The sequence below is a fragment of the Physeter macrocephalus genome, chromosome 18 (assembly GCF_002837175.3).
Source record: "Physeter macrocephalus isolate SW-GA chromosome 18, ASM283717v5, whole genome shotgun sequence".
Lineage (NCBI taxonomy): Eukaryota > Metazoa > Chordata > Mammalia > Artiodactyla > Physeteridae > Physeter > Physeter macrocephalus.
This window is the reverse complement of record NC_041231.1, coordinates 55,422,104-55,446,967: the sequence shown is the minus strand read 5'-3', so window position 1 is coordinate 55,446,967 and position 24,864 is coordinate 55,422,104. Positions and strand designations below refer to the sequence as shown.

General features: G+C 39.0%; 1 protein-coding gene and 1 pseudogene across 1 annotated transcript in view; one reads left to right on the top strand and one right to left on the bottom strand.

Annotated features, from left to right (window-relative positions):
* Window positions 1-2,826: 2,826 nt before the first annotated feature.
* Window positions 2,827-24,864, top strand: part of FBXL2 (F-box and leucine rich repeat protein 2) — a 95,825-nt gene continuing 73,787 nt past the window's right edge. Inside the window, exons 1-2 of the mRNA XM_024116495.3 lie at window positions 2,827-2,978; window positions 12,377-12,438. Of these exons, the coding sequence (XP_023972263.1) occupies window positions 2,973-2,978; window positions 12,377-12,438 (68 nt within the window). The 5' untranslated portion in view covers window positions 2,827-2,972. The remainder of the gene's footprint in view (window positions 2,979-12,376; window positions 12,439-24,864) is intronic.
* On the bottom strand, window positions 23,871-24,246 carry LOC102990796 (60S ribosomal protein L31-like; annotated as a pseudogene).

Sequence of the window (24,864 nt, the reverse complement as noted above, 5' to 3'; positions counted from 1 at the left end):
GTGTGCCCCACCTACTGAGCCTGCGCTCTAGAGCCCATGAGCCGCAACTACTGAGCCCGTGTGCCACAACTACTGAAGACCACATGCCTAGAGCCCGTGCTCCGCAACAAGAGAAGCCATTGCAATGAGAAGCCCGCGCAGTGCAACGAAGAGTAGCCCCCGCTCGCAGCAACCAGAGAAAGCCTGTGCACAGCAATGAAGACCCAACGCAGCCAAAAATAAATAAATAAAAATTGTAAAAAAAGTAAAAAAAGAAGAAAAAAAAAAAGAAGTCTGATGTCTTAACCATCGCACCATGGCTTCTTCCCAAACTAAAGATTGTGCCCAGTGCCTGGCATGAGCATACTACCCCAAGATTAAGAGTCTTGGTGTCTTGTCAGCTGAGTCAGCAAGCTCTTTTTCTTTTATGACAGACTCTCTATTATGATGTTGTGTAATGACATCCTGAAGGATTTACGTGGCTTTTTTTTTTTTTATAACAGTACAGACCACCAAAGCTCAGATATGGGCAGCCATGGGTTGGGCTACACTTTTACTTCTGCCTTCCCTGTCTCATTTTGTGTCTCGCCTCTACCCTGTGTAGTGTCTACCTCAGCCACTGCCACTTCCAGCACTGGGGTGGTTGGAGCAGAGGGGTCTAGGGAAGCAGAACAAGGCAGTCATTGGGAAAGCTTTTGTGGGGTCACACTCATGGTTCAAACCCAGCTTTTCCAGTTCTCAGTGCTGCCCGTGTAATTGTGTCTTTCCATTAAATTTTCTGTCTCATGGTTTTCTAGCCAGCAAATATTTGTGTGTCCTACTATGTGCCAGTCACTGTTTTAGGCAGTGGGTATCCAGTAGTGAATGAAACAGGGAAGCCTCTGCCCTCTTGTAGTTTATGTTCTAGCAGTGGGAAGACAGATAATAAACATACAGATAAGGTGGTGAAGAGTGCTTTGGAGAAAAAGAAAGCTGAATAAGAGGAAGTTTTGCAGGATGGGTGAGTGGATGAGAAGTGGGAGGACTTGCTTTTTATGTAGGTGGAAGGGAAGGCCTCTCTGATAAGGTGACATCTGAGCAGAGGATATGTCATGGGAATGCCTAGAGAAAGACCATTTCAGGAAAGGACACAAGTGTAAAGGTCCTGGGGTACTGCCTGGTGTGTTGGAGAAACAGCAAGGAAAACAGTGAGGCTGGAGTGAAGTAAGACAGGAGCATGGCAAGAGGGAAGACCAAGGTAGTCAGTGAGACCAGATCGCCTAGGACTTATAAGCCATTTAAAGGAGTTTGCCTTTCCCTTTGAGGGAAGGGGAAATGATTGATAAAGTTTAAGAAGAATGACAGAATATGACTTATATTTTATAAAAGGACCAGTCCGTCTGCTCTGTGGAAAATACATGTGGTGTAGGAGGGAGGGGAGAAAGGACAAGAACAGAGGAGACCAGAGAGGACATTATTGGTGCAGTCATCCATAGGATTGGCTGTGGAATAGAAAAGAAAAGGAAATCAAGGATGGTTCAGTGATTTGAGCCTGAGCAATAGGAACAGGTTGTCATTTGCTGAGATGAAGACTGTGGGAGGAGTAAATTTAGCATAGGGATGAAGAAAGGAGTTGGTTTTGGACCTGATAAATTTGTGACCCTTATTAGACATCTAAAATCGAAAGGCACCTAAAGACACACAATTTTGTTTTCAGAAACAGTGGGATATTTTAAAAACACAAACTTAATTGAATCTTGAAATCATTAGATTTGGAAGAGACTTTTGAGTTTCTCTAGTACAGTCCTTTCATTTTACAAATTAGAAATACTGAGAGGTTAAATCCCTTCCCCAGAGTCAAATAGCCTTTACTACCTGTTGTGCAGTGCAAAGAACCCTAGACTTGGAGTCAGGAGATACAAGTTTATACTGTAGTTTTTCTGGGGTTTTTTTTGGTTGTTTGTTTTTAGTGCTAAACCTTGGGCAAGTCATTTATCTGCTCCAAGTCTCTTTTTCTTCTATCAGAATGGATAATAAAGACTTCTACTTTCTGTTAGGACTTGGAAAGTTGCAAAAATTAGACATGCTGTTTCTACCCTAACAGTGGGAAAAGATAGAGAAGCTAGAAAACCACAGTTCTTTAAAAACTCTCTAGAGAGCTGAGGACACAAAGAAATCTAAATGAATTAAAATCCAGAATGTAATGTGCCCTTTCCAGAAAAAAGGAGACACATAGGTAACTTTCATCCATGGTGGGGACAGCAGGAGGAAGAAGACTCTGCTATAGACAGCTTGGAGAAATCAGCCAAACTTTTACTGCATGGGGGCTGGAGTGACATTTGGAACCCTGAGGAGCCCCAGCCGCAGAGCTAGGCTGCACCTACCTCTCTTTCCCATGGGCCTTCACTGAGTACATGGATGTAGACGTGGGCTGGAGGCTGGGGCCAAGGGAAGAGAGCTGAGAACATCCTTGAGGTGGGCGGAGCCTGCTGAAGACTTGGGGCAAGGCAGGAGAGTCAGCAGAAACCTCTCTGCGGCGCTAGGGGCTTTCGCCAGGTGTAAGGCAGCGTCACAACGGATGGGGCCCGCGGGAGAGCTGAGAAATGTCCCTCTTTGGCTATACAGGTTTTCAGTCAGGACAAGGCAAAAGGCTTTCAGACGGTGGAGTTAGAGTAACAGGGCAGAGAGAGAGCTCCTTAAGGAACGGACAGTAGAGGGTGCCTCTGCAGAGCAAAGACCTCCCCAGCTGGCAGCCAGAATGTAAAACAAGAGAGTGCTCGCTAGCAGCCTGGTTGTACAGCTCAAAGAGATCTGTGAAGTTTTACTAGTGCTCAGACCCCAACTTCTCCTGAAGGTGAGGTTCTGATGTCACCCTAAAAAAATTTTAAACCATTCTTGAACTGAATCTGACTAATGCTGCAACAAATCTGAAACCTAGGTCAACTAGAGATTAAAAGGATTCAATACCCGCCTCCCGCCCCACAGCAACCTAGTTGAAGGAGGAACTGCCCTTTATGGAGGTAAATTACTTTAAAAAAAATTCAGGTGTAATTGACATATAACATATTAGTTTAAGCTGTACAACAGAATGATTTGATATTTGTATATGTTGCACCATGATCACCACAATAAGTCTAGTTAACATCTGTCACCATACATAGTTAGAGAATTTTTTTTTCTTGTGAGGAGAATTTTTTTTTTTTTTTTGCCGTACGCGGGCCTCTCACTGCTGTGGCCTCTCCCGTTGCGGAGCACAGGCTCCGGACGCGCAGCCTCAGTAGCCATGGCTCACGGGCCCAGCCGCTCCGCGGCATGTGGGATCTTCCCGGACCGGGGCACGAACCCGTGTCCCCTGCATCGGCAGGCGGACTCTCAACCACTGCGCCACCAGGGAAGCCCAGGAGAATTTTTAAGATTTACTCTTCTAGCACTTTCAAATATGCCATATAGTATTAGTAACTATAGTTACCATGCTGTATATTACATCACCATGACTTAATCATGTTATAACTGGAAGTTTGTACCTTTTGACCCCCTTTACCCATTTTGCCCACCCTCCCATTCCCCACCTCTGGAACCATAAATCTGTATACATATGAGCTCATTTTTTTTTTTATGATTACACATATAAGATCATTTGTCTTTCTTTCAAAGTATTTGTCTTTCATTGTGTGACTTATTTCACTTAGCATAATGCCCTCAAAGTCCATCCATGTTGTTGCAAGTGTGAAAAATTTCCTTCTTTTTTATGGTTGAATAATATTCCATTGTATATATCTACCATATTTTCTTTATCCATTCATTTATCGATAGACATTTCAGTTGTTTCCATATCTTGGCTATTGTGCATAATGCTTCAGTGAACATAGGAGTGCCTATATCTTTTGCAACAATGTTTTTGTTTTCTTCAGAAAAATACCCTGAAGTGGAATTCCTGGATCGTATGGTAGTTCTATTTTTTAATTTGTTGACGAACCTCCGTACTGTTTTCCACAGTGGCTGCATCAATTTACATTCCTACCAACAGTGCATAGGGTTCCCTGTTTTCCACATTCTCACCAACACTTGTTTATTTGTTGTTTTTTTGGTAATAGCCATTTTGACAGGTGTGAGGTGGTATCTCATTGTGGTTTTGATTTGTGTTTCCCTGATGAGTAGTTATGTTGAGCACCTATTCATGTACTTGTTGGCCATCTGTGTGTCTTTGGAAAGATATCTTAGATCCTTTCCCCATCTTTTAATTGGATTTCTTGTTGGATATTAACTTTTTATCAAATATATGATTTGTAAAATCATTCAGTAGGTTATATTTTCATTTTGTTGATGGTTCGCTTTGCTGAGCAGAAGCTTTTTAGTTTGATGTAGTCCAACTTGTTTATTTTTGCTTTTGTTGCCTTTTCTTTTGGGGTCAAGTCCAAAAAATCATCCCCATAACTTATGTCAAGGAGCTTACAGCCTGTTTTTTTCTAGGAGTGTTATGTTTTCAGATCTTACATTGAAAGCCTGTCATCCATTCTAAGTTAATTTTTGTGTATGGTATAAGACAGGGATCCAGTTTCATTCTCTTGCATGTGGCTGTCCAGTTTTCCCAGCACCATTTATTGAAGAGACTGTCTTTTCTCCATTGTATATTCTTTCTTCCTTTGTCATAAGTTAATTAACTGTGTGTGGGTTTACTTCTGGGCTGTCTGTTCTGTTCCATTGATCTGTGTGTCTGTTTTTCTACTAGTACCATACTTTTTGATTACTCTAGCTTTGTAGTATAGTCTGAAGTCAGGGAGCATGATTCCTCCAGCTCTGTTCTTCTTTCCCAACATGGTTTTAGTTATTCAAGGTCTTTTGTGTTTCCATACAAATTTTGAGATTATTTGTTCTAGTTCTATGAAAAGTGCTCTGGGTATATTTTGATAGGGATTGCATTGAATCTATAGATTGCCTTGGGTAGTATGGTCACTTTAACAATATTAATTTTTCCAATACAAGAATACAAGATATATCTTTTCATCTGTTTGTGTCATCTTCAATTTCTTCACCTTATAGTTTTATAGTCTTTTAATGTCATAGTTTTCCAAATACAGGTCTTTTACCTCCTTAGGTAGGTTTATTTGTAGTTATTTTATTCTTTTTGATGAGATGGTAAATGGGATTGTTTCCTTATCTTTTTTTTTAAAAAAGATTTTATTTATTTTTGGCTGCGTTGGGTCTTCGTTGCTGTGCGTGGGCTTTCTCTGGTTGTGGCGAGTGGGGGCTACTCTTTGTTGCGGTGTGTGGGTTTCTTGTTGCAGTGGCTTCTCTTGTTGCGGAGCACAGGCTCTAGGCACGCGGACTTCAGTAGTTGCAGCACGCAGCCTCAGTAGTTGTGGCACGCGGGCTCTAGAGTGCAGGCTCAGTAGTTGTGGTGCATGGGCTTAGTTGCCCCGCGGCATGTGGGATTTTCCTGGACCAGGGATTGAACCCGTGTCCTGTGCACTGACAGGTGGATTCCTATCCACTGCGCCACCAGGGAAGTCCCTGTTTCCGTATCTTACAGTTCGTTGTCAATGCATAGAAATGCAACAGATTTCTGTATATCAATTTTGTATTCTGAAACTTTACCAGATTCATTAATAAGCTGTAGTAGTTTCTGGTGGCATCTTTAGGATTTTCTGCACTTAGTATCATGCGAACAGTGACAGTTTTACTTCTTCCTTTCAAAATTTGGATTTATTTCTTTTTCTTGTCTGATTGCTGTGGCTATGACTTCCAGTACTCTGTTGAATAAAAGTGGTGAGAGTGGGCATGTAATTAACCCACCTAAATGCTTTCAGCTTCTCACCATTGAGTATGATGTTAGCTGTGGGTTTGTCATATATGGCCTTTAGTATGTTGATGTATGTTTCCTCTAGGCCCACTTTCTAGAGAGTTTTTATCATAAATTGATGTTGAATATTGTCAAAAGCTTTTTCTGCATCTGTTGAAATAATCATATGGTTTTTATTCTTCAGTCTGTTAACGTGGTGTATCACATTGATTTTGCAGATATTGAAAAATTCTTGCATCCCTGGGATAAATCCCACTTGATTATGGCATATGATTCTTTTAATGTATTGTGGGAATCAGTTTGCTAATATTGTGTTGAGGATTTTTGCATCTTGTTCATCAGTGATATTGGCCTGTAATTTTCTTTTTTTGTGATATCCTTGGTTTTGGTATCAGGGTGATGCTGGCCTCACATAATGAATTTGGAAGTGTTCCTTCCTCTGCAGTTTCTTTTTTTGGGGAGGGAGAATAGTTTGAGAAGGATACGTGTTAACTCTTCCCAAAATGTTTAGTAGAATTCACCTGTGAAGCCATCTGATCCTGGACTTTTCTTTGTTGGGAGTTTTAAATTACTGATTCAGTTTCATTACTGGTAATTGGTCCGTTCATATTTTCTGTTTCTTCCTGGTTCAATCTTGGGAGACTGTACATTTCAGAGAATTTGCCCATTTCTTCTAAGCTGTCCATTTTATTGGCATATAGTTGTTTGATCACTGTTGTCTTATGATCCTTTGTATTTCTGTGGTGTCACTTGTAACTTCTTTTTCATCTCTGATTTTATTGGGTTTTCTTGATAAATTTGGCTAATGGTTTATCAATTTTGTTTATCTTTGCAAAGAACCAACTTTTAGTTTCATTGATCTTTTCTATTTTTTTAGTCTCTATTTCATTTATTTCTGCTCTGATCTTTATGATTTCTTTCCTTCTACTAACTTTGGGTTTTGTTTGTTCTTTCTCTAGTTCGTTTAGATGTAAGTTTAGGTTGTTTGAGATTTTTCTTGTTTCCTGAGGTAAACTTGTATTGCTGTAAACTTCCCTCTTAGAACTGTTTCTGCTGCATCCCATTAGTTTTGGATCATCGTGTTTTCATTTTCATTTGTCTGTAGGTATTTTTGATTTCCTCTTTGATTTCTTTAATGATCCATTGGTGGTTTAGTAGCATATTGTTTAGCCTCCATGTGTTTGTGTTTTTTGCATTTTTTTTTCCTTGTAGTTGATTTCTAGTCTCATAGCGTTGTGGTTGGAAAAGATACTTGATATTATTTCAGTTTTCTTAAATTTACTGAGGCTTGTTTTGAAGCCTAACATGTGGTGTATCCTGGAGAATGTTCCATGTGCACTTGAAAAGAATGTGTATTCTGCTGCTTCTGGATGGAATGCTCTTTATGTATCAGTTAAGTCCATCTCGTCTAATGTGTCATTTCAGGCCAGTGTTTCCTTATTGATTCTCTATCTAGATGATCTGTTCATTGATGTAAGTGGGGTGCTAAATTACTATTATGTTACTGTTGATTTCTCCTTTTATGTCCGTTAATATTTGCCTTATATATTGAGGTGCTCATGTGTTGGGTGCATATATAGTTACAATTGTTCTGTCTTCTTCTTGGATTGATCCCTTGATCATTATGTAGTGTGCTTCTTTGTAACAGTCTTTATTTTAAAGTATGTTTTGTCTGATAAAAGTATTGCTATTCTGGCTTTTTTTTGATTTCCATTTGCATGGAATACCTTTTCCATCCCCTCACTTTCAGTCTTTTGTGTCTTTAGATCTGAAGTGAGTCTCTTGTAGGCAGCATATATATGGGTCTTGTTTTTGTATCCGTTGAGCCACGCTGTGTCTTTTGATTGGAACATATTACAGTTAAGGTAATTATTGATATGTATGTTCTTGTTGCCATTTTGTTAATTGTCTGGGGTTTCTTTTGTTTTGTCTTTTTCTTCTTCTTTTGTTCTTCTCTTGTGATTTGACTGTTTTTAGTGTTTTATATGGATTCTTTTTTCTTTTTTTGTGTGATATCTATTTTTGATTTTTGGTTTGTGGTTACCATGAAATTTTTATATAGCAATCTATATATATGTGATTAAGTTGCTGATCTCTTACTTTCAAATGCGTTTTAACAACCCTGTCTTTGTACTCTTCTCCCCTCACAATTACTGTTTTTATATCATATCTTTTATCTAATTGTTTTGTGTATCCCTTAACTGCTTAAGTGATTTTGATAGTGATTTTATTACCTTCGTCTTTTAACCTTCCTACTCACTTTATGTGTGGATGATTCCCTACCTTTACTGTGTGTTTGCCTTTACTGATGAGCTTTTTCATTTCGTAATTTTCATATTTCTCGTTGTGGCCTTTTCTTTTTTCACCTGGAGAAGTTCCTTTAATATTTGTTGTAAAGCTGATTTGATGGTGCTGAACTCTTTTAGCTTTTGCTTGTTTGTAAAGCTTTTGATCTTTCTATCAAATCTGAACGAGAGGCTTGCTGGGTAGAGTATTTCTTGGTTGTAGGTTGCAGGTACTTCCCTTTCATCATTTAAAATCTATCATGGGCTTCCCTGGTGGCGCAGTGGTTGAGAGTCCGCCTGCTGATGCAGGGGACACGGGTTCGTGCCCTGGTCTGGGAAGATCCTACATGCCGCGGAGCGGCTAGGCCCGTGAGCCATGGCCGCTGAGCCTGCTTGTCCGGAGCCTCTGCTCCGCAATGGGAGAGGCCACAACAGTGAGAGGCCTGCGTGCTGAAAAAAAAAAAAAAAAAAAAAAATCATGCCCCACTCCCTTCTGGCCTGCAGGGTTTCTGCTGAAAAATCAGCTGATAGGCTTATGGGAGTTCCCTTGGATTTTATTTGTTGCTTTTCCCTTGCTGCTTTTAAGATTCTCTCTTTATCTTTAATTTTTTGTCATCTTAATTACAATGTGTCTTGGTGTGTTACTCTTTGGGTTAATCCTGTATGGAACTCTCTGCCCTTCCTGGACTCGGATGACTGCTTCCTTTTCCAGGTTAGGGAAGTTTTCACCTGTTATTTCGTCAAATATGTTCTCAGCTCCTTTTTATCTCTCTTCTCCTTCTGGGACCCCTATAATGTGAATATTTGTACACTTGATATTGTCCCAAAGGGCTCTTAAACTGTCCTCATTTCTGTTTATTCTTTTTCCTTTTTTCTGTTTAGTGGCAGTGATTTCTACTACTCCATCTCTCAGCTTGCTGATCCATTTTTCTGTATCATTTAGTCTACTGTAGATTCCTTCTAGTATATTTTTCATTTCAGTTATTGTGTTCTTCATCTTTCTCTTTTTTTTTAATGTTTTCCCTTTGTTAAAAACTTTTAACTTTTTACTCTGTGCATCCATTCTTGTCCTGAGTTCTTTGATCATCGTTATGATCATTATCCTGGACTCTTTCTTGGGTAGATTGCGTGTCTCCACTTCACTAAGTTCTTATTCTAGGGTTTTATTTTGTTCCTTCAATTAGAACATGTTCACCTCATTTTGCCTAAGTTGCTGTTTGTATTTTTATGTATCTGGTGGGTTAATTACATTTCCTGACCTTGGAGAAGTATTCTTCTGTAGGAGATGTGCTATGCATCCTAGCGGTGCACTCCCCTATCATGGCCAAGCTGTATGTTCTAGCAGTTCCCCCTATGAGGGCTGCATGGTTCCTTCTGTTGTGGCAGGCTGACTGTGTGGACAGTCTGGTGGGCTTGGTTGGCCCCTACTCTGGTTGGTTGCCAGGCCATGCTTTGGCCATGTTTTGGGAGGCTGTTGGCTACTGGTTGGTGGAGCCTAGTCACGAGGCAGCTGACTGCAGTACCCCAGGGGGCCCTGGGGCTAGTCCTGGCTCACTGGTGGGTGGAATCAGGGTCCAGAAAACTTTGGGGCTGTTGCCCACCTACTGATGGGTGAAGCCAGGTATTGGGATTAATGTCGGACTACTAGCAATCACAGTTGGGTCCTGGAGTCTGGCTGTAGTGCCCAGGGATAACAGAGCTGGTGTCAGATAACTGGTGTGTATGTGCGGGGTGGGGGTGGGGGTGGGGTTTCCTGACACAGTTGAGTATGGAGTCCAGGGTGTTGGGAAGCTTGTTTTGGCCTGCTAGTGGGACGGGTCGGGGCCCAGCTGGTCCCAGGGTAGGGTCTGGCCTGCTGTGGGCAGGCTGGGTCTGCAGGCTGTGGGATTGTGGCTTTCTTACATCTGGTGTTTGCCCCCTGGTGGGTGAGACTTGTCCAATGGCTAGAATAGCCTTCTTGGAGGGCAGGGCTGGTGCCTGCACATTGGTGGGTGGAGCTGGGTCCTAGCCCTCCGGTGGGCAGGGCCATGTTCAGAGGCAGCTGTGGGCTCAGGAAGTTTTAGGCAGCCTGTCTGCTGATAGGTGGGGTTGTGTCCCCATCCACTTAGCTGCTTTGCCTGAGGCCTCCCAGCACTGGTGCCTATAGGCTGTTGGATGGGCCAGGTCTTGGTGCTAATGAGCTAGAGGGAGGGTTCCACAATGGTGCCTGGCAGCACCATTGTCCACGCAGTAGAAGGAGCTCCCAAGAAAGGCTGCTGCCAGTGTCTGTGTCCCCAGGGTGAGCCACAGCTCCCCCCCGCCTCCCTCCAAGGAGACTCTCCTAGGCCAGTAGGTAGGTCTGGCCCAGGCTCCTATCAAATTACTGCTTTTGCCCTGGGTTCTAGAACAAGTCAGATTTTGTGTGCACCTTTTAAGAGCCAGGTCTCTGTTTCCCCCAGTCCTTTGAGCCTCCCGAAGTTAAGCCCCGCTGACCTTCAAAGCCAAATGCTCTGGGGGCTTGTCTTCTTGGTGCTTGACTTCTGGGCTGCAGAGCCCGATGTGGGGCTTAGAACTCTCACTCCTGTGGGAGAACCTCTGCAATATAATGATTCTCCAGTTTGTGGGTTGCCCACCCCGTGGTATGGGACATGATTATATTGAGAGTCTGCCTCTCCTACCCATCTTGTTGTGGTTCCTCCTTTAATTGTAGAAGATCTTTTTCTGGTAGATTCTGGTCTTTTTCATTGATGGTTGTTTTGCAAATAGTTGTGATTTTGGTGTGCTCGTGAGAGGAGGTGAGCTCAGTGGATAGCTCAAGGATAGCTCTGCTATCTTGGCCAGTCTCTCCTCCCTTTCTCTGTCAATTTTTTCTTTTCAGAGAAACAGCTCTTAGTTTCATTGATCCTTGTAAATTAATTATTTTTTTATGCACAATGTTTGGTGTGAAATAACAAATTATGAGACATGTAGAGAAACAAAGAAATGTGACCCATGATCAGGAGAAGAGCTAAGAGAAACAGTCAGTGATGGTCCAGATGTTGAACAGTTGGAATGGATGAACAGTTAGAAGATTTTAGCAGGAAGATGGAAGACTATAAAAAGACCGAACTGGGAATGCTAGAAGTGAAAGTATGAATCAGACATTAAATATTTATTTGATGGACCTAATAGCAGTCTGGACATAGTTGGCAAACCCCAAGTAGAATAAGTACAAGCTGAGGAACATTGCTAACTTAACGCTATTAAATCTTCCAATTCATGAACGTGGGATGTGTTTCAGTTTATTCAAGCCTTCTTTAATTTCTGACAACAGCGTTTAGCATAAGTTTGCAATATATAATGTCAGGCACTTCTTTAGTTAAATGTATTCCTAAGTTGTTGTTTTTTTTTTTGGCTGTTTTGGGACCTTGTTGCTGCACACAGGCTTTCACTAGTTGTGGTGTGCAGGCTTCTCATTGCAGTGGCTTCTCTTGTGAAGCACAGGCTCTAGGCACGTGGGCTTTGGTAGTTGTGGCACACAGGCTCAGTAGTTGCTGCATGTGGGCCCTAGAGCACACAGGCTTCAGTAGTTGTGACGCGTGGGCTCAGTAGTTGCAGCGTGCGGGCTCTAGGGTGTGCGGGCTTCAGTAGTTGTGGCGCGTGGGGCCAGCAGTTGAGGCTCTCGGGCTCTAGAGCACAGGTTCAGTAGATGTGACTCGCGGGCTTAGTTGCTCCACAGCATGTGGGATCTTTCAGGACCAGGGATCGAACCCATTGTCCCCTGTATTGGCAGGCGGATTCTTAAACACTGCACCACCAGGGAAGTCCCTTAAGTATTTTTTTTTTTTTTGCTGTTACAAATGAGATTGTTTTCTTAATTTCATTTTCAGGTTGTTCATTGGTAATATATGGAAATAGAATTTATTTTTATATGAATATATTGTATATTTGTATATTGTATCTTGCAACCTGGCTGAATTCCTTTATTAGTTCTAATAGTTTTTTTGTGTCTCTTTTTTAGAATTTTCAGTATACAAGATTATGTCATCTGTAAATAGAAGTTTTATTTCTTCCTTTCCAGTCAGCATGCCTTTTATTCATTTTCCTTTCTAAACGCCTTGGCTAAAATCTGTAATATAATGTAGTGTAGATATGGCTGTGTGTTAACTCTTCTCTAAATGTTTGCTGTTTTTATTAAATGGTAATAGGGTATAAATTATTTTTATATCCATCAGTGTCGAAGAATGGTGACTTCATGAAATTACTATCATAATTGTAGGACAGTGATTGGGGCTGTTTTGATCTACAAAATGTGTGTCTTTTTTTTTTTTGATTGAGGAACATTTTAATAATATCCCCTTTTTTTTTCCTGTAGGTTTTCTCAAATAATGATGAAGGCCTTATTAACAAAAAGTTACCCAAAGAACTTCTTTTGAGGTAAGTGTAGATAAACTTTAAAGATTTCAGATATGATTCAGTCATCAAGTTCCAAGACAATCTTCTTTCTCACTATGAGTCCATAGCTTAGAAAAACAGACAGAATTAGCCTAACTGACTTTTTGTTTTTGTTTTATAGAATGCTGTTCAGCTTGTTGTTAAATTTTACTTGGTCTAATCCAGAATGTACTAAGTATGTACGTAGCATTGGTCTGGATTCTTTTTGTAATGTGGTAAGTATTGTAATAATCCTCAGTAGGTGCCACTGTTTGGGTATTAGTAGGTTATCTCAATGTAGTCAGTAACGCGAGGAGAGATTATTAAGGTTGTGGGCTCCTGAAGTCATAGACATTTAGATGTTTTCTGATCAATAATCACACTATATGTTCTTACTGAGCACTTAAAATGCTCTCAGCCCAAATATTGATGTTTTTATTCACTTATGAGAATTATGTGCTAAGTGACACTACTATAGAACAGGCTTTTTGTGCTTTATTTTTAGCATTACTGAATATACAGTTAATGGTACTTTGCTTGTCGTTTTGGGAAGTAAAGCTATCAACCAACATTTTTTGAACCTAAGGCACTGCAGTTTCCTTTAGTACTCTGCAAGCATCAAGCAAATCTTATTTAATTTTGTATGTTATATTTTAATTGTTAACAAACAATTAATACATGTATACATGGTAATCTTTGAGTGGCATTTCCCAAACTCTTCATATCACTGATATTTCACAAAACAAAACAAAAAAAAAACCAGGTTTTGTGATCAAGTAAGTATGGGAAAAACTGGGTTAACAAAACCAGTTTCTTTACTACATGACCTCTCAGAGCCCTAATAGGCTAATATGCATGGTGATGATCCCAGATGAATAGCTGTGGCATTTCAGATTTTCTGACCATGGAATGCTTTTAATATTCCTTGGAAAATTTTTTGGGAAATGCTGATATATAGTAAGAGATTGAGCAGCTTACTATAGTCCCTGGCTGTGCTAAATCTCATTTTAACATTTAGTGGATGAGTATGAATGTGTGTTTTGTTTACATGTTGGAGTCCATCACAGAGTTGCTCTATAAATGCCATGGATTGCTCACCTTTTCCACCTTGTATGTTAGACTTTTGTCCTTGAGTCAGGAATGGGGTGAAGGCTTAGGGTCTTTGTGGTGGTGATCACATTTTAGGGGCTTCAGTGTGGCATTTCATTAGTCATCAGGTGTGGTTTGACACTGTTGCTGTGAGCTCATTCTACTCAGTTAATAAAAAAGAAAATTAATTCATGGCAGGATCATATGAAAAATACAAGTTATGTTTTATTTCAACAAAATAAATATTTGTTTAGTTAAGAGAGAATGTTCTTTGGCATTTTAGACCGTTTTAAAGTTAAGTGGTAACAAGGAAGGAATGATATGTTTATCACATAAACCCACAGGGTCTTAATCAAGCACCGTAAGCTGTTAGAACCAGCGTGGTTAGGGTGGGCTGGCTGTTACTATGCAGCAGTTGGCGATGCCATCCACAACAGACCACAGAGTGAGTGATATTTCCCAGAACTGTGCAATGTTTCATTCTTGGTCTGAACATTTTTCTAGCACAGACATCAAACTGTAATGTGAATATGTCATTTTTACCCTGGGGACTCATAACCAGCTTCAGGCTGACCCACGTTAGTCATTTAACACTGGAGCGTGATTAAACTCCACCCTTCTCCTGAATACTGCTGCTGTTTTGACTCAAGGCCGCTAACTTAATATTTTTTCCCTTTTGGTAGGGTTAGCTTTTATGCTGTACTCAGCCATGGTGCTGTTTCTACCTACTGATCAAAAAGGGCTGGGTGGGGGGCAGGGCGGGTGTTGGAATTACGTCACTTTCCGTGCTAGTGTGATTTCTGAGCTGCCGTTTTAGAAATATTAGTTCTTTTAAACATCCATGATGGACCAAGCTTTCAAAAATCCTGGAGTTATAGTTTTTGAATTATGCTAAGGCTCATACATAGATCATTTTTAAAAAAGAATTGTCATTTGGGAGCAAATGTTCATAGATTTGCATTCCCACTTCTGTTCTAATTTTGGAGTCTGTAAAGGGAATTTAAATTTTAAAGTACTGCCACAACAGGTCTTCTCTGACTCTTCAGTCTCAAAACTAACTCTAGCCATATATTAATTTTTGTTGGTCTTTAAATCATTTCTGCCATTTTACTCTCAGACTTTCTATTCTCAATAGTAGCAGCTCTCCCCTTTCCTGGCTACCCTTTTTAAGCAAAATTTTGAAGAAGGGTTTGAGCCAGGTTACCAAAGCAGACATCTTCATCGTTCGTTAATTCCACAACAAAGTGAGTGAGTGCTACAAATTCCCCACCTCATGGAGCTTAAGTGTTGATTGATTTTGCTAAGATAAATGATGTCTTCATACTTTCAGTCTGTCTTAGGCTTACATTTTTACTTCATATAGTAGACTTCTTTGTGACAGAGCAGACTGTTGTTCCTTTTCTCGTTGAATTCCTATTTACTTTCAGTCTTACTTCATCAATAGGTGTGAATTCCTTGAGTTTATGATAATCTTATTTGCTTGCAGCCAAGGTCATTTTCTCTTCTGCCATTTTTTACTGCATCTGTTACCACCCTCTTAAATTCTCTGCTAGCTTCCATTACTGATCATATCAAGTGAAGCTTCAGCTTACCCTCTGGAACCGTTAACAAACCTGGAACTATGTGATTTTTAAATTTTTTAATGTTTATTTATTTTTTATTTATTTATTTTGGCTGATCCTGGTCGTAGTTGCAGCACTCAGGATCTTCGTTGCGGCATACGGGATCTTTTAGTTGCAGCATGCTGACTTCTTAGTTGCGGCATGCATGTGGGATCTAGTTCCCCAACCAGGGGTCGAACCCAGGCCCCCTGCATTGGGAGCGTGGAGTCTTATCCACTGGACCACCAGGGAAGTCCCTGGAACTATGCACTTTTCATCTCTCTATATCACTTTGAATCCACTCAGAAAAAATCTGAGTTTTTTAATCTGATCATCTTATTGCTAGTTTTAAGACTACCCGATATTATTAATTCACAGGTCCCTTCTGCTACCCATTTTTAGTTTGTTATTTATCAAACTTTTACATTTGCTTTTTCTATCCAGCTTTCACTTATAAATTAAAGATATTCGAGTTCTCCCTCTCTACCTTTCACTCTCACACTGTTCAACAAATAGCTTGTAATTTTTCTGTTCCTGGAGAGTCAGTTATATAATGCTTATAACAATGGGAATATATAGTTTGTTGTAGTCTCTATATCTGTTAGTGAGTTGGGTTCTCCTTGCATGTATTTGTCCTCGTTGTTATTGTCTTTATTACTTTTGGAGCCAAACTTGCTTGAGATTTCAGCTCTCCCCATTTACTAGTTGTGTGACCTTAAAGTGACTTCACTCTCTGGGCCATAATTTCCCATATCTGTAATAGTAATAGTTCTTACCTTAGGGGGTTGTTGGCTGGTTCTGAGTACCTGGCGTTTAATAAATGTTAAATAAATGTTATCTCTTATTATTATTTTAAAAAATATTTATTATTTATTTATTTGACTGTCAGGTCTTAGTTGCAGCATGCGGAATTTTTCAGTGCGGCACGCAGGCTTCTCTCTAGTGGCGGCACGTGGGCTCTCTAGTTGTGGCTCTAGAGTGCACAGGCTCAGTAGTTGCAGTGTGCGATCTCATTAGTTGCAGCACATGGGCTTAGTTGCCCCGCAGCATGTGGGATCTTAGTTCCCCAACCAGGGATCGAACACGCATCCCCTGCATTGGAAGGTGGATTCTTAACCACTGGACCACCAGGGAAGTCCCTCTTATTATTATTAATTAATATCAATTTTGGATCTCTGAATACTTAATAAATACTGTTGACAGTGCAGTTGGTTTTAATACAAACAACTGACAAAAGCAAGCTGTCCTGATATGGATCTTAACATATGCTACTGCTAACAGTCTCAGTACAAAACCTGATTGCTAAGTAAGTTAATGTAGCCCGGTGCTTCATTTCATCAACTTACACTAATTCAGTCTCAATGGAAATTGCATACTACCATCTGACATTAAACTGACAACTACTGGAGCTTGAGCAGAATAGTGGTGGTATTATGACAACTGTTAATTATTTTGTATTATAAAAAAGGCAGTCTCTTGGAAGGAACCATTCCTCTTTTGAGAAAAGTCTTGTATGAACAAATATTGGCTCACAACTCAGATTATAAATTTTAATATTAATTTGTTTGACCTTAAGTTTTTACTTCTGTTATGGTTGCTCTCAGGTGCTAGTGATGAAATGAAAATGCATGTAAACTTCATAGCAATAGGGAGTGCTACATGCAGTAAATATTTTAAAATGTTCTCATAATAAATAGTAAAGAAACCTCTTATTAGACATATTTTTAAAAACTAAATCACCATTATCTATATAATTTTCTTTCCTTTTAAAATGCATGTGGGGACTTCCCCAGCGGTCCAGTGGTTAAGACTCCCCGAGCTTCCAATGCAAGGGGTGTGGTTTCGATCCCTGGTTGGGGAACTAAGATCCCACATGCTGTGCGGCATGTCCAAAAAATTAAAAAAAAAAAAAAAAGTATGTGGATCCATGACAAAATTAAATCCTGATCATATTTGTTGGCTTGATGAAGGAAGGTTTGATTGCCTCAAACAGGAGAGGTGAGGCTAATCATTTTGGGCAAATGGAATCAACCACATATTTACCTATAATTTGGCAGTTTCACTAGTTTGCTAGGGAAAATTATAAAATGACAGTAAAATTACAAGCTATTTGTTGAACTGTGTGAGAGTGAAGGATAGAGAGGGAGAACTCGAATATATTTTAATTTGTAAGTGAAAGCAGGATAGAAAAAGCAAATGTAAAAGCTTGTTAAGTACAAACTAGAAATGGGTAACAGAAGGGATCTGTGAATTAATAATATTGGGTAGCCTTAAAACTAGCAATAAGATGATCAGATTAAAAAAAAACTCATAGATTTTTTTCTGAGTGGGTGTTCTTGCCTGCTGGTTGGTTGCAGCATTCCATGGACTTTTTCAAGGACTGGTACCTACACCTCCTGCTGCCTGTGATGCCTTATATATATTCCAAGGCAGCCTAACAGGTAAGATGATCTTTTGGGGGTACATATTATGAATTCATGTTTAAACATCTATGCAGATTTTTCTTTTTCGTTAAAGAGGTTTTTTTGGTTTGTTCATTTTTATTGTTGTTATTTATTTATTTTTTACCTTGCATGAGGCAATATGGGACCAAATTAATGTGTGTTGAAATCAGAAGCTTAAAGGCCCTTCCTCTGTATACTATTATGTACTATTTTAGGGGTGACATCTAAGTCCAAATCATGGCAGAGGCAAATCTTCCTTAGTCTCGGTTGGGGTTATGCTTATACATTAGAACTCTGATGATGCCTTTGGATTTTTAAATCTACATTGAGGTGGCATGAAACACCAGTAGAGCTCCACAGATAGGAAGGATAGAACTAGTACATTCTAGTCCAGAGCTTTATCCCTGGAAAGTTATGTTAGAGACCTGTTAATTTAAAAGCTGTGAATTCAGTAGTTAAAAACAAAAGATTGGGAAGTTTGATTCTTTGAATAGTAAAATTTGGCAAAATATAGCATACCAAAGATAAACAGCATAGTGGTAGGTGAAATAATTCGAATACACATTATAAGCAAAGGCTATCTTCTTCAACATACACACACACACACACACACACATATACATCAGTTCTTAAAAATTATTAAGAATGAGGTGGATTAGCTCTTAGAAAAAGTTTGAAGAGGGTCTGAACAAAGGAAGAAATACAAATGGCCAATAAATGTATGAAATTCCACTCGCTCCGAGTGGAATTGCTGGGGGTCGTAGACTGTACACGTATTTAACTTCATATAGTAATGTTGTTTTTCCAAAGTGGTCTTATCAATTTGAGTTCATACAAACAATGGCTAAGAGACTCAGTTGAGTTGTTCCTTTCAAAAATTTAGTGTTTTTACATGTCTTAAGTATAGAATAGCATCTCACTGTGCTCTTGATTTGAATTTCCATGAATTGTAGTAATGTTGAGCATCTATTTGTATGTTTATCAGTCACATGTATTTCCTCTTCTGTGAGATGCTTGTATATATTTTTTGTTTATTGGGTTGTTACTGGTTTGTAGGAGTTGTTTTCTTTCCCTTTCTTGTTTTTAATACTGTATCCTCTACATCTTTTCATCCAGTTTTTTCAAATAGTGTCTCCATTTAATAATCTTTATAAGAGGATAATTTGGGGTTTTAATGATTAAAACAAGTATTTTACTCACTGTGATTATTATTATTGTGATTATTATTTCAATTTTCTATTTTTTAATTTCTTTATCTTACTAATTTTGCTTCTCTCTTCCTTAAAACCTTTCCTGTTGCCTTTAGTGTAAAGTCCATGTAAATTGTTATGACTTAAATTATTCTCCCAGAACTGTCCACTTATTATCTCTTACTCTATCTCATCTCTCACTCTTTTCCAACTTCCTTGTAAACTCTGGCAACTCTGAGTTACTTCCAGTCCCTGAAAATGTCATTCTCTAATTTGTTCTCTCCCATGTTCATTCTCCTTCTTGAAAGTGCCAATCAATCTTTTTTTTAAATTTATTTTTTATTGAAGTATAGTTGAATTACAATGTGTTAATTACTGCTTTACAGCAAAGTGATTCAGTTATACATATGTGTACATTCTTTTTCATATTCTTTTCCAACATGGCTTATCACAGGGTATTGAATATAGTTCGCAGTGCTATATAGTAGGACTTTGTTTTTTATCCATTCTATATATAATAATTTGCATCTGCTAATCCCAAACTCCCACTCCATCCCTCCACTCCCCTCCCGCTTGGCAACCACAAGTCTGTTCTCTCTGTCCCTGATTCTGTTTCTGTTTCATAGATAGGTTCATTTGTGTCATATTTTAGACTCCACATATGGACACCATATGGTATTTGTCTTTCTCTTTCTGACTTACTTGCCTTAGTATGATAATCTCTAGTTGCATCCGTGTTGTTGCAAATGGCATTATTTCATTCTTTTTTTATGGCTGAGTAATATTCCATTGTATATATGTACCACATCTTCTTTATCCATTCATTTGTTGATGAGCATTTAGGTTGTTTCCATGTCTTGGCAATTGTGAATAGTGCTGCTGTGAACATAGGGGTACATGTATCTTTTTGAATTGTAGTTTTGTCTGGATATATGCCCAGGAGTGGGATTGCTGGATCATATGGTAATTCTGTATTTAGTTTTCTGAGGAACCTCCATACTGTTCTCCATAGTAGCTGCACCAACTTGCATTCCCACCAACAGTGTAGGAGGGTTCCCTTTTCTCCACACCCTCTCCAGAATTTGTTATTTATAGAGAAAGTGCTAATCTTTTGCTCACCCCTTTTTTCACCTAATTCAACCTGAGGCTCTCCCTAAGTTTAGGGCCATGTTCTCTCCCTCTTGAGTGTGTATATAGGTTCTTTAAACATGTTATAATTTCTTATGTTTGTCCTGGTTTTTATGTTGCATAACACAGTAAATCTAATATTTTTTTTAAAAAATTGAGATTTTATATATATATATATAATTGACATAGGTGTACGATATAATGATTTGATATTTGTACATATTGCACAGTGATCACCACAATAAGTCTAGTTAACATCTGTCACCGTACATAGTTACAGAGCTTTTTTTCTTGTGAGGAGAACTTTTAAGATTTACTCCCTTAGCAGCTTTTAAATATGCAGTACAGTGTTATTACCTATAATCACCATGCTGTATGTTACATCCCCATGACTTATTCATGTTATAACTGGAGGTTTGTACCTTTTGACCCCCTTCACCCATTTTGCCCACCCTCCCACCACCTCTGGCAACCACAGATCTGTTTTCTGTATCTATGAGCTCAGTTTTGTTTTGTTTTTTTATCTAGATTCCACATATAAGTGAGATCATATGGTATTTGTCTCTCTCTGTGTGACTTATTTCACTTAGCATAATACCCTTGAGGTCCATCTGTGTTGTCACAAATGGCAAGATTTCATTCTTTTTTATGGCTGAATAATTTTCATATATATATCTGTATCTCACATTTTTTAATCCATTCATCCATTGATAGACACTTAGGTTGCTTCCATATCTTGGCTGTTGTAAATAATGCTACAGTGAACATGATGGTGTGTATCTGTTGGGTTATGTTTTCATTTTCTTCAGATAAATACCCACAAGTGGAATTGCTGGATCATATGGTAGTTCTATTTTTAAATTTTTGAGGAACTGCCATACTGTTCTCCATAGTGGCTGCACCAATTTATATTCCCACTAATAGTACCCAAAGGTTCCTTTTTCTCCACATCCTTGCCAATACTTATTTCTTGTCTTTTTGATAGTAGCAATTCCAGTAGGTGAGAGGTGATATCTCACTGTGGTTTTGATTTTCATTTCCCTGATGATTAGTGTTGTTGAGCATATTTCATGTACCTCTTGGCCATTTGTGTGCCTTCTTTGGAAAAATGTCTATTTAGATCCTCTGCCCATTTTTTTTTTTTTTCGGTACGCGGGCCTCTCACTGTTGTGGTCTCTCCCGTTGTGGAGCACAGGCTCCAGACGTGCAGGCTCAGCAGCCATGGCTTACGGGCCCAGCCGCTCTGGCGGCATGTGGGATTCTCCCGGACCGGGGCACGAACCTGTGTCCCCTGCATCGGCAGGCGGACTCTCAACCACTGTGCCACCAGGGAAGCCCTGCCTTTTCATTTTGTTGATGGTTTCCTTTGCAGTGGAGAAGCTTTTTAGTTTGATGTAGTCCCACTTGTTTATTTTTGCTTTTGTTGCCTTTGCTTTCGGTGTCAAATCCAAAAAATCATCTGCAAGGCTTAGGTCAAGAAGCTTACCCTCTATGCTTTCTTCTAGGACTTTTATGGTTTCAGGTATTACATTCAAGTCTTTTCATCCATTTTAAGTTAATTTTTGTAGTTTTAAGACAGGAGTCCAGTTTCATTCTTTCAATATGGCTGTCCAGTTTCCCCAGCACCATTTATTGAAGAGACTGCTCTTTCCCCATTATATGTCTTGGCTCCTTTGTCATAAATTAATTGACCATATATTTGTGGGTTTGTTCCTGGGCTCTTTATTATGTTTCATGGATCTATGTATCTGTTTTTATGCCCAGAACATTGTGTACATTAGTATATATGTGTGTATGGGAGTATGTGTATTGGGCATGTTTATTTGTATATGGGAATGTATCTGAATGTATACTTATGTGTGTATATGCATATGTATGTCTGTGTGTGTGAGAACATTCAAGGCAGAGGAAACAGCTTGCAAAAAATCATGCTGTATTTGGGGAGTCTTGCACAGTTTAGTTTCCTTCTACTCTTGGCCCATATATATATTTATTTGTGCTTAGTTGGGAGTGCATGGAACATAGCATTTTCCTCTGAGCTTTTTCCTACCTAACTTTTAATGATTACTCTCCCCTATTACCACATACTTTTCATAATTACCACTTCAATGGCTGCTTAATAGTCCATGGAGTTTATAAGACATGATTTACTTAACCTTTTTGTTGCTTTTAAAAAATTTTAGATAATGCTGAAATAACCACTTAAAATTTTTTGTTTTGTTGAATTATTTCTTTATGATAACTTCCTGAAGAGGAATTACTGGATCAAAGGAGGAGAACATTTTTACAGCTCTTGATAAAGCCAGTGTTTCCAAAGGTGGTAACAGTTTTTTAAAAATATGTATTTGACATATAACATTGTATAAATCTAAGGTGTACAACATGTTGATTTGGCACATTTATATATTGTAATATGATTGCCATTGTAGTGTTAGCTACCTACGAACACCACATAATTACCATTTGTTTTTTGTGATGGGAATAATTAAGATCTAGTCTCCTAGCATGTTTGGTCTTAATACTACAGTATTGTTGTCTGTAATCACTATACTGTTTATTAGATCTCTAGGACTTATGTATCTACAAGTTGCAAGTTCGTATCCTTAAACAACATCTCTACTATTCCCCCTCCCCCCAGACCCTGGTAACCACCATTTTACTCTGTTTTTATGAGTTTGTCTTTCTTTTAGGTCCACATATAAGTGATATCGTACAGTATTTGTCTTTCTCTGACTTATCTTACTTGGTGTATTGTCCTCAGAATCCATCCATGTTGTCACAAAGGGCAGAATTTTCTTCTTTCTCATGGTAGTAATATTCCATTGTAAGTATTACCACATCTTTATCTGTTAATCGGTTGACAGGCACTTACGTTGTTTCCATATCTTGGCTCTTGTAAATGATGCTGCAATAAACATGGGAGGCCATATATCTCTTCAGTATCCTGTTATTATTTCATATACCCAGAAGTGGAATTGCTGAATCCTATGGTAATTCTATTTTAAATTTTTTCAGGAACATTCATATTGTTTTCTGTAGTAGCTGAACTAATTTACATTCCCACCAACAGTGTACAAGCATTCCCTTTTCTCTACATCCTCTTTTCTTCTTGATGACATTGGTTTTATTATTTTCTATTTTTTCTTTGTTTTCTTTTTTAACAATTTCCACTCCTAGATTTTTATTTTTATTTTTTTATTTTATTTTATTTTATTTTTTTTTGTGGTATGCGGGCCTCCCTCTGCTGCGGCCTCTCCCGTCGCGGAGCACAGGCTCCGGACGCGCAGGCTCAGCGGCCATGGCTCACGGGCCCAGCCGCTCCGCGGCACGTGGGATCCTCCCAGACCGGGGCGCGAACCCGGTTCCCCTGCATCGGCAGGCGGACGCGCAACCACTGCGCCACCAGGGAAGCCCCACTCCTAGATTTTTAAATCCCATTCTTTGTCTTTCTTTGGGTTAACTGTGTTTTCTTTAGCTTGCCTAAGCTGGACATTTAGCTTGTTATTTTTCAGCTTCCTCATCTAATAATAGATAAGTTCTTTGAGCGATAGTCTCAAAGCTCTACTTCTGTTGAATTTCACAAGTTTTGAAGTTTAGTGTTTCTTTTTACTATTCAGTTTCAAGTATTTATCAATTTCTATTATTACTTCTTTGAAACATTTTTTTCTTAAAAATGTTTTTATTATGAAGTATAATATATAGTTGGAGAACCACACAAAACACAAATATTAGACAAATACCCTAGCCATCACTTAGGTCAATAAATAAAACTTTGCCAGTCACCAAAGAAGCACCTCCATTTCTCATCAAAATGATAACTGCTTCCCTCTCCAGAAGTAACACTTTCTTGACTTTTATAGCTTTCACTGTATTTTCATTTCTTTATAGATCTATCATCCATATGTGCATCCCTAGTCATTACAGTTTAGTCTCGCCCATTTTTTTTTTTTGGCGGTTCTATAACTTTATTTGACAATCAGCAGTTAGTTCTCATCCATATCAACTGTCTGTAGATTTTTGAAAATGGTGACAAGTACATAGGTAACCAACATATAGAGCTTGTTTGGTGAATCTTCATCTTCATTACATTTTTCTGGACAACTGCACACAGATATGGTATGGGACAGTCGTTATTCCTTTGGCCCAGACGGCTTTGTTGAGCCTGGTGTCAAAGCATACATCTGGAGTTCCCATCTCCTTCATGGTGAATTTCTGGATTTCTTTGAGTGCCTCAGGGGCACGTTTCTTGAAACCCACTCCATGGATGTGCTTATGAATGTTGATAGTGTATTCTGTGGTCACCACCTTGTTGATGGCAGACTGGCCCTCCTTCTTGCCACCCTTCTTTGCAGGAGTCATCCTACTGGGCTCCAGTTGGAAAAAACAGCTAGTCTTGCTCATTTAATAAGTCTTTAAGTCTCTGATAATCAACAGGTCTTCTGTCCATCTCTTTCTGTTCTACACGTTTTATCTGTTGAAGAACTTAGGTTATTTGATATGTATTGTGGAAGTTCCCACAGTCTGGGTTTTGCTAATTGCAGCCTCATGGTGCAATTTCAGCATGTTTCCTTTATCTGTATTTCTTGGAAATTGACAGCTGGATCCAGAGGTTTGATCAGACTCAGGTTCTATCCCTTTAGTAAGACTGTGTGGTGGTGTGTTCTTTTATTAGGAGTTACACAGTGTTTGGTTTCCTTTTTTTGTGCTGGCATCTATGTATGCTTATTGCCTAGATCATTAACTTATTGGGGCTGCAAAATGATGATATTCTGATTCTTCATTTATTAGTTGGAATGCTTTTTAAAAAATTCTTATTGGAGTATAGTTGATTTACAGTGTTGTTAGTTTCAGGTGTATAGCACAGTGAATCAGTTATATATCCAGTCTTTTTTTTTTTTTTTTTTTAGATTCTTTTCCCATATAGGCCATTACAGAGTACTGAGTAGAGTTCCCTGTGGTATACAGCAGGTTCTTATT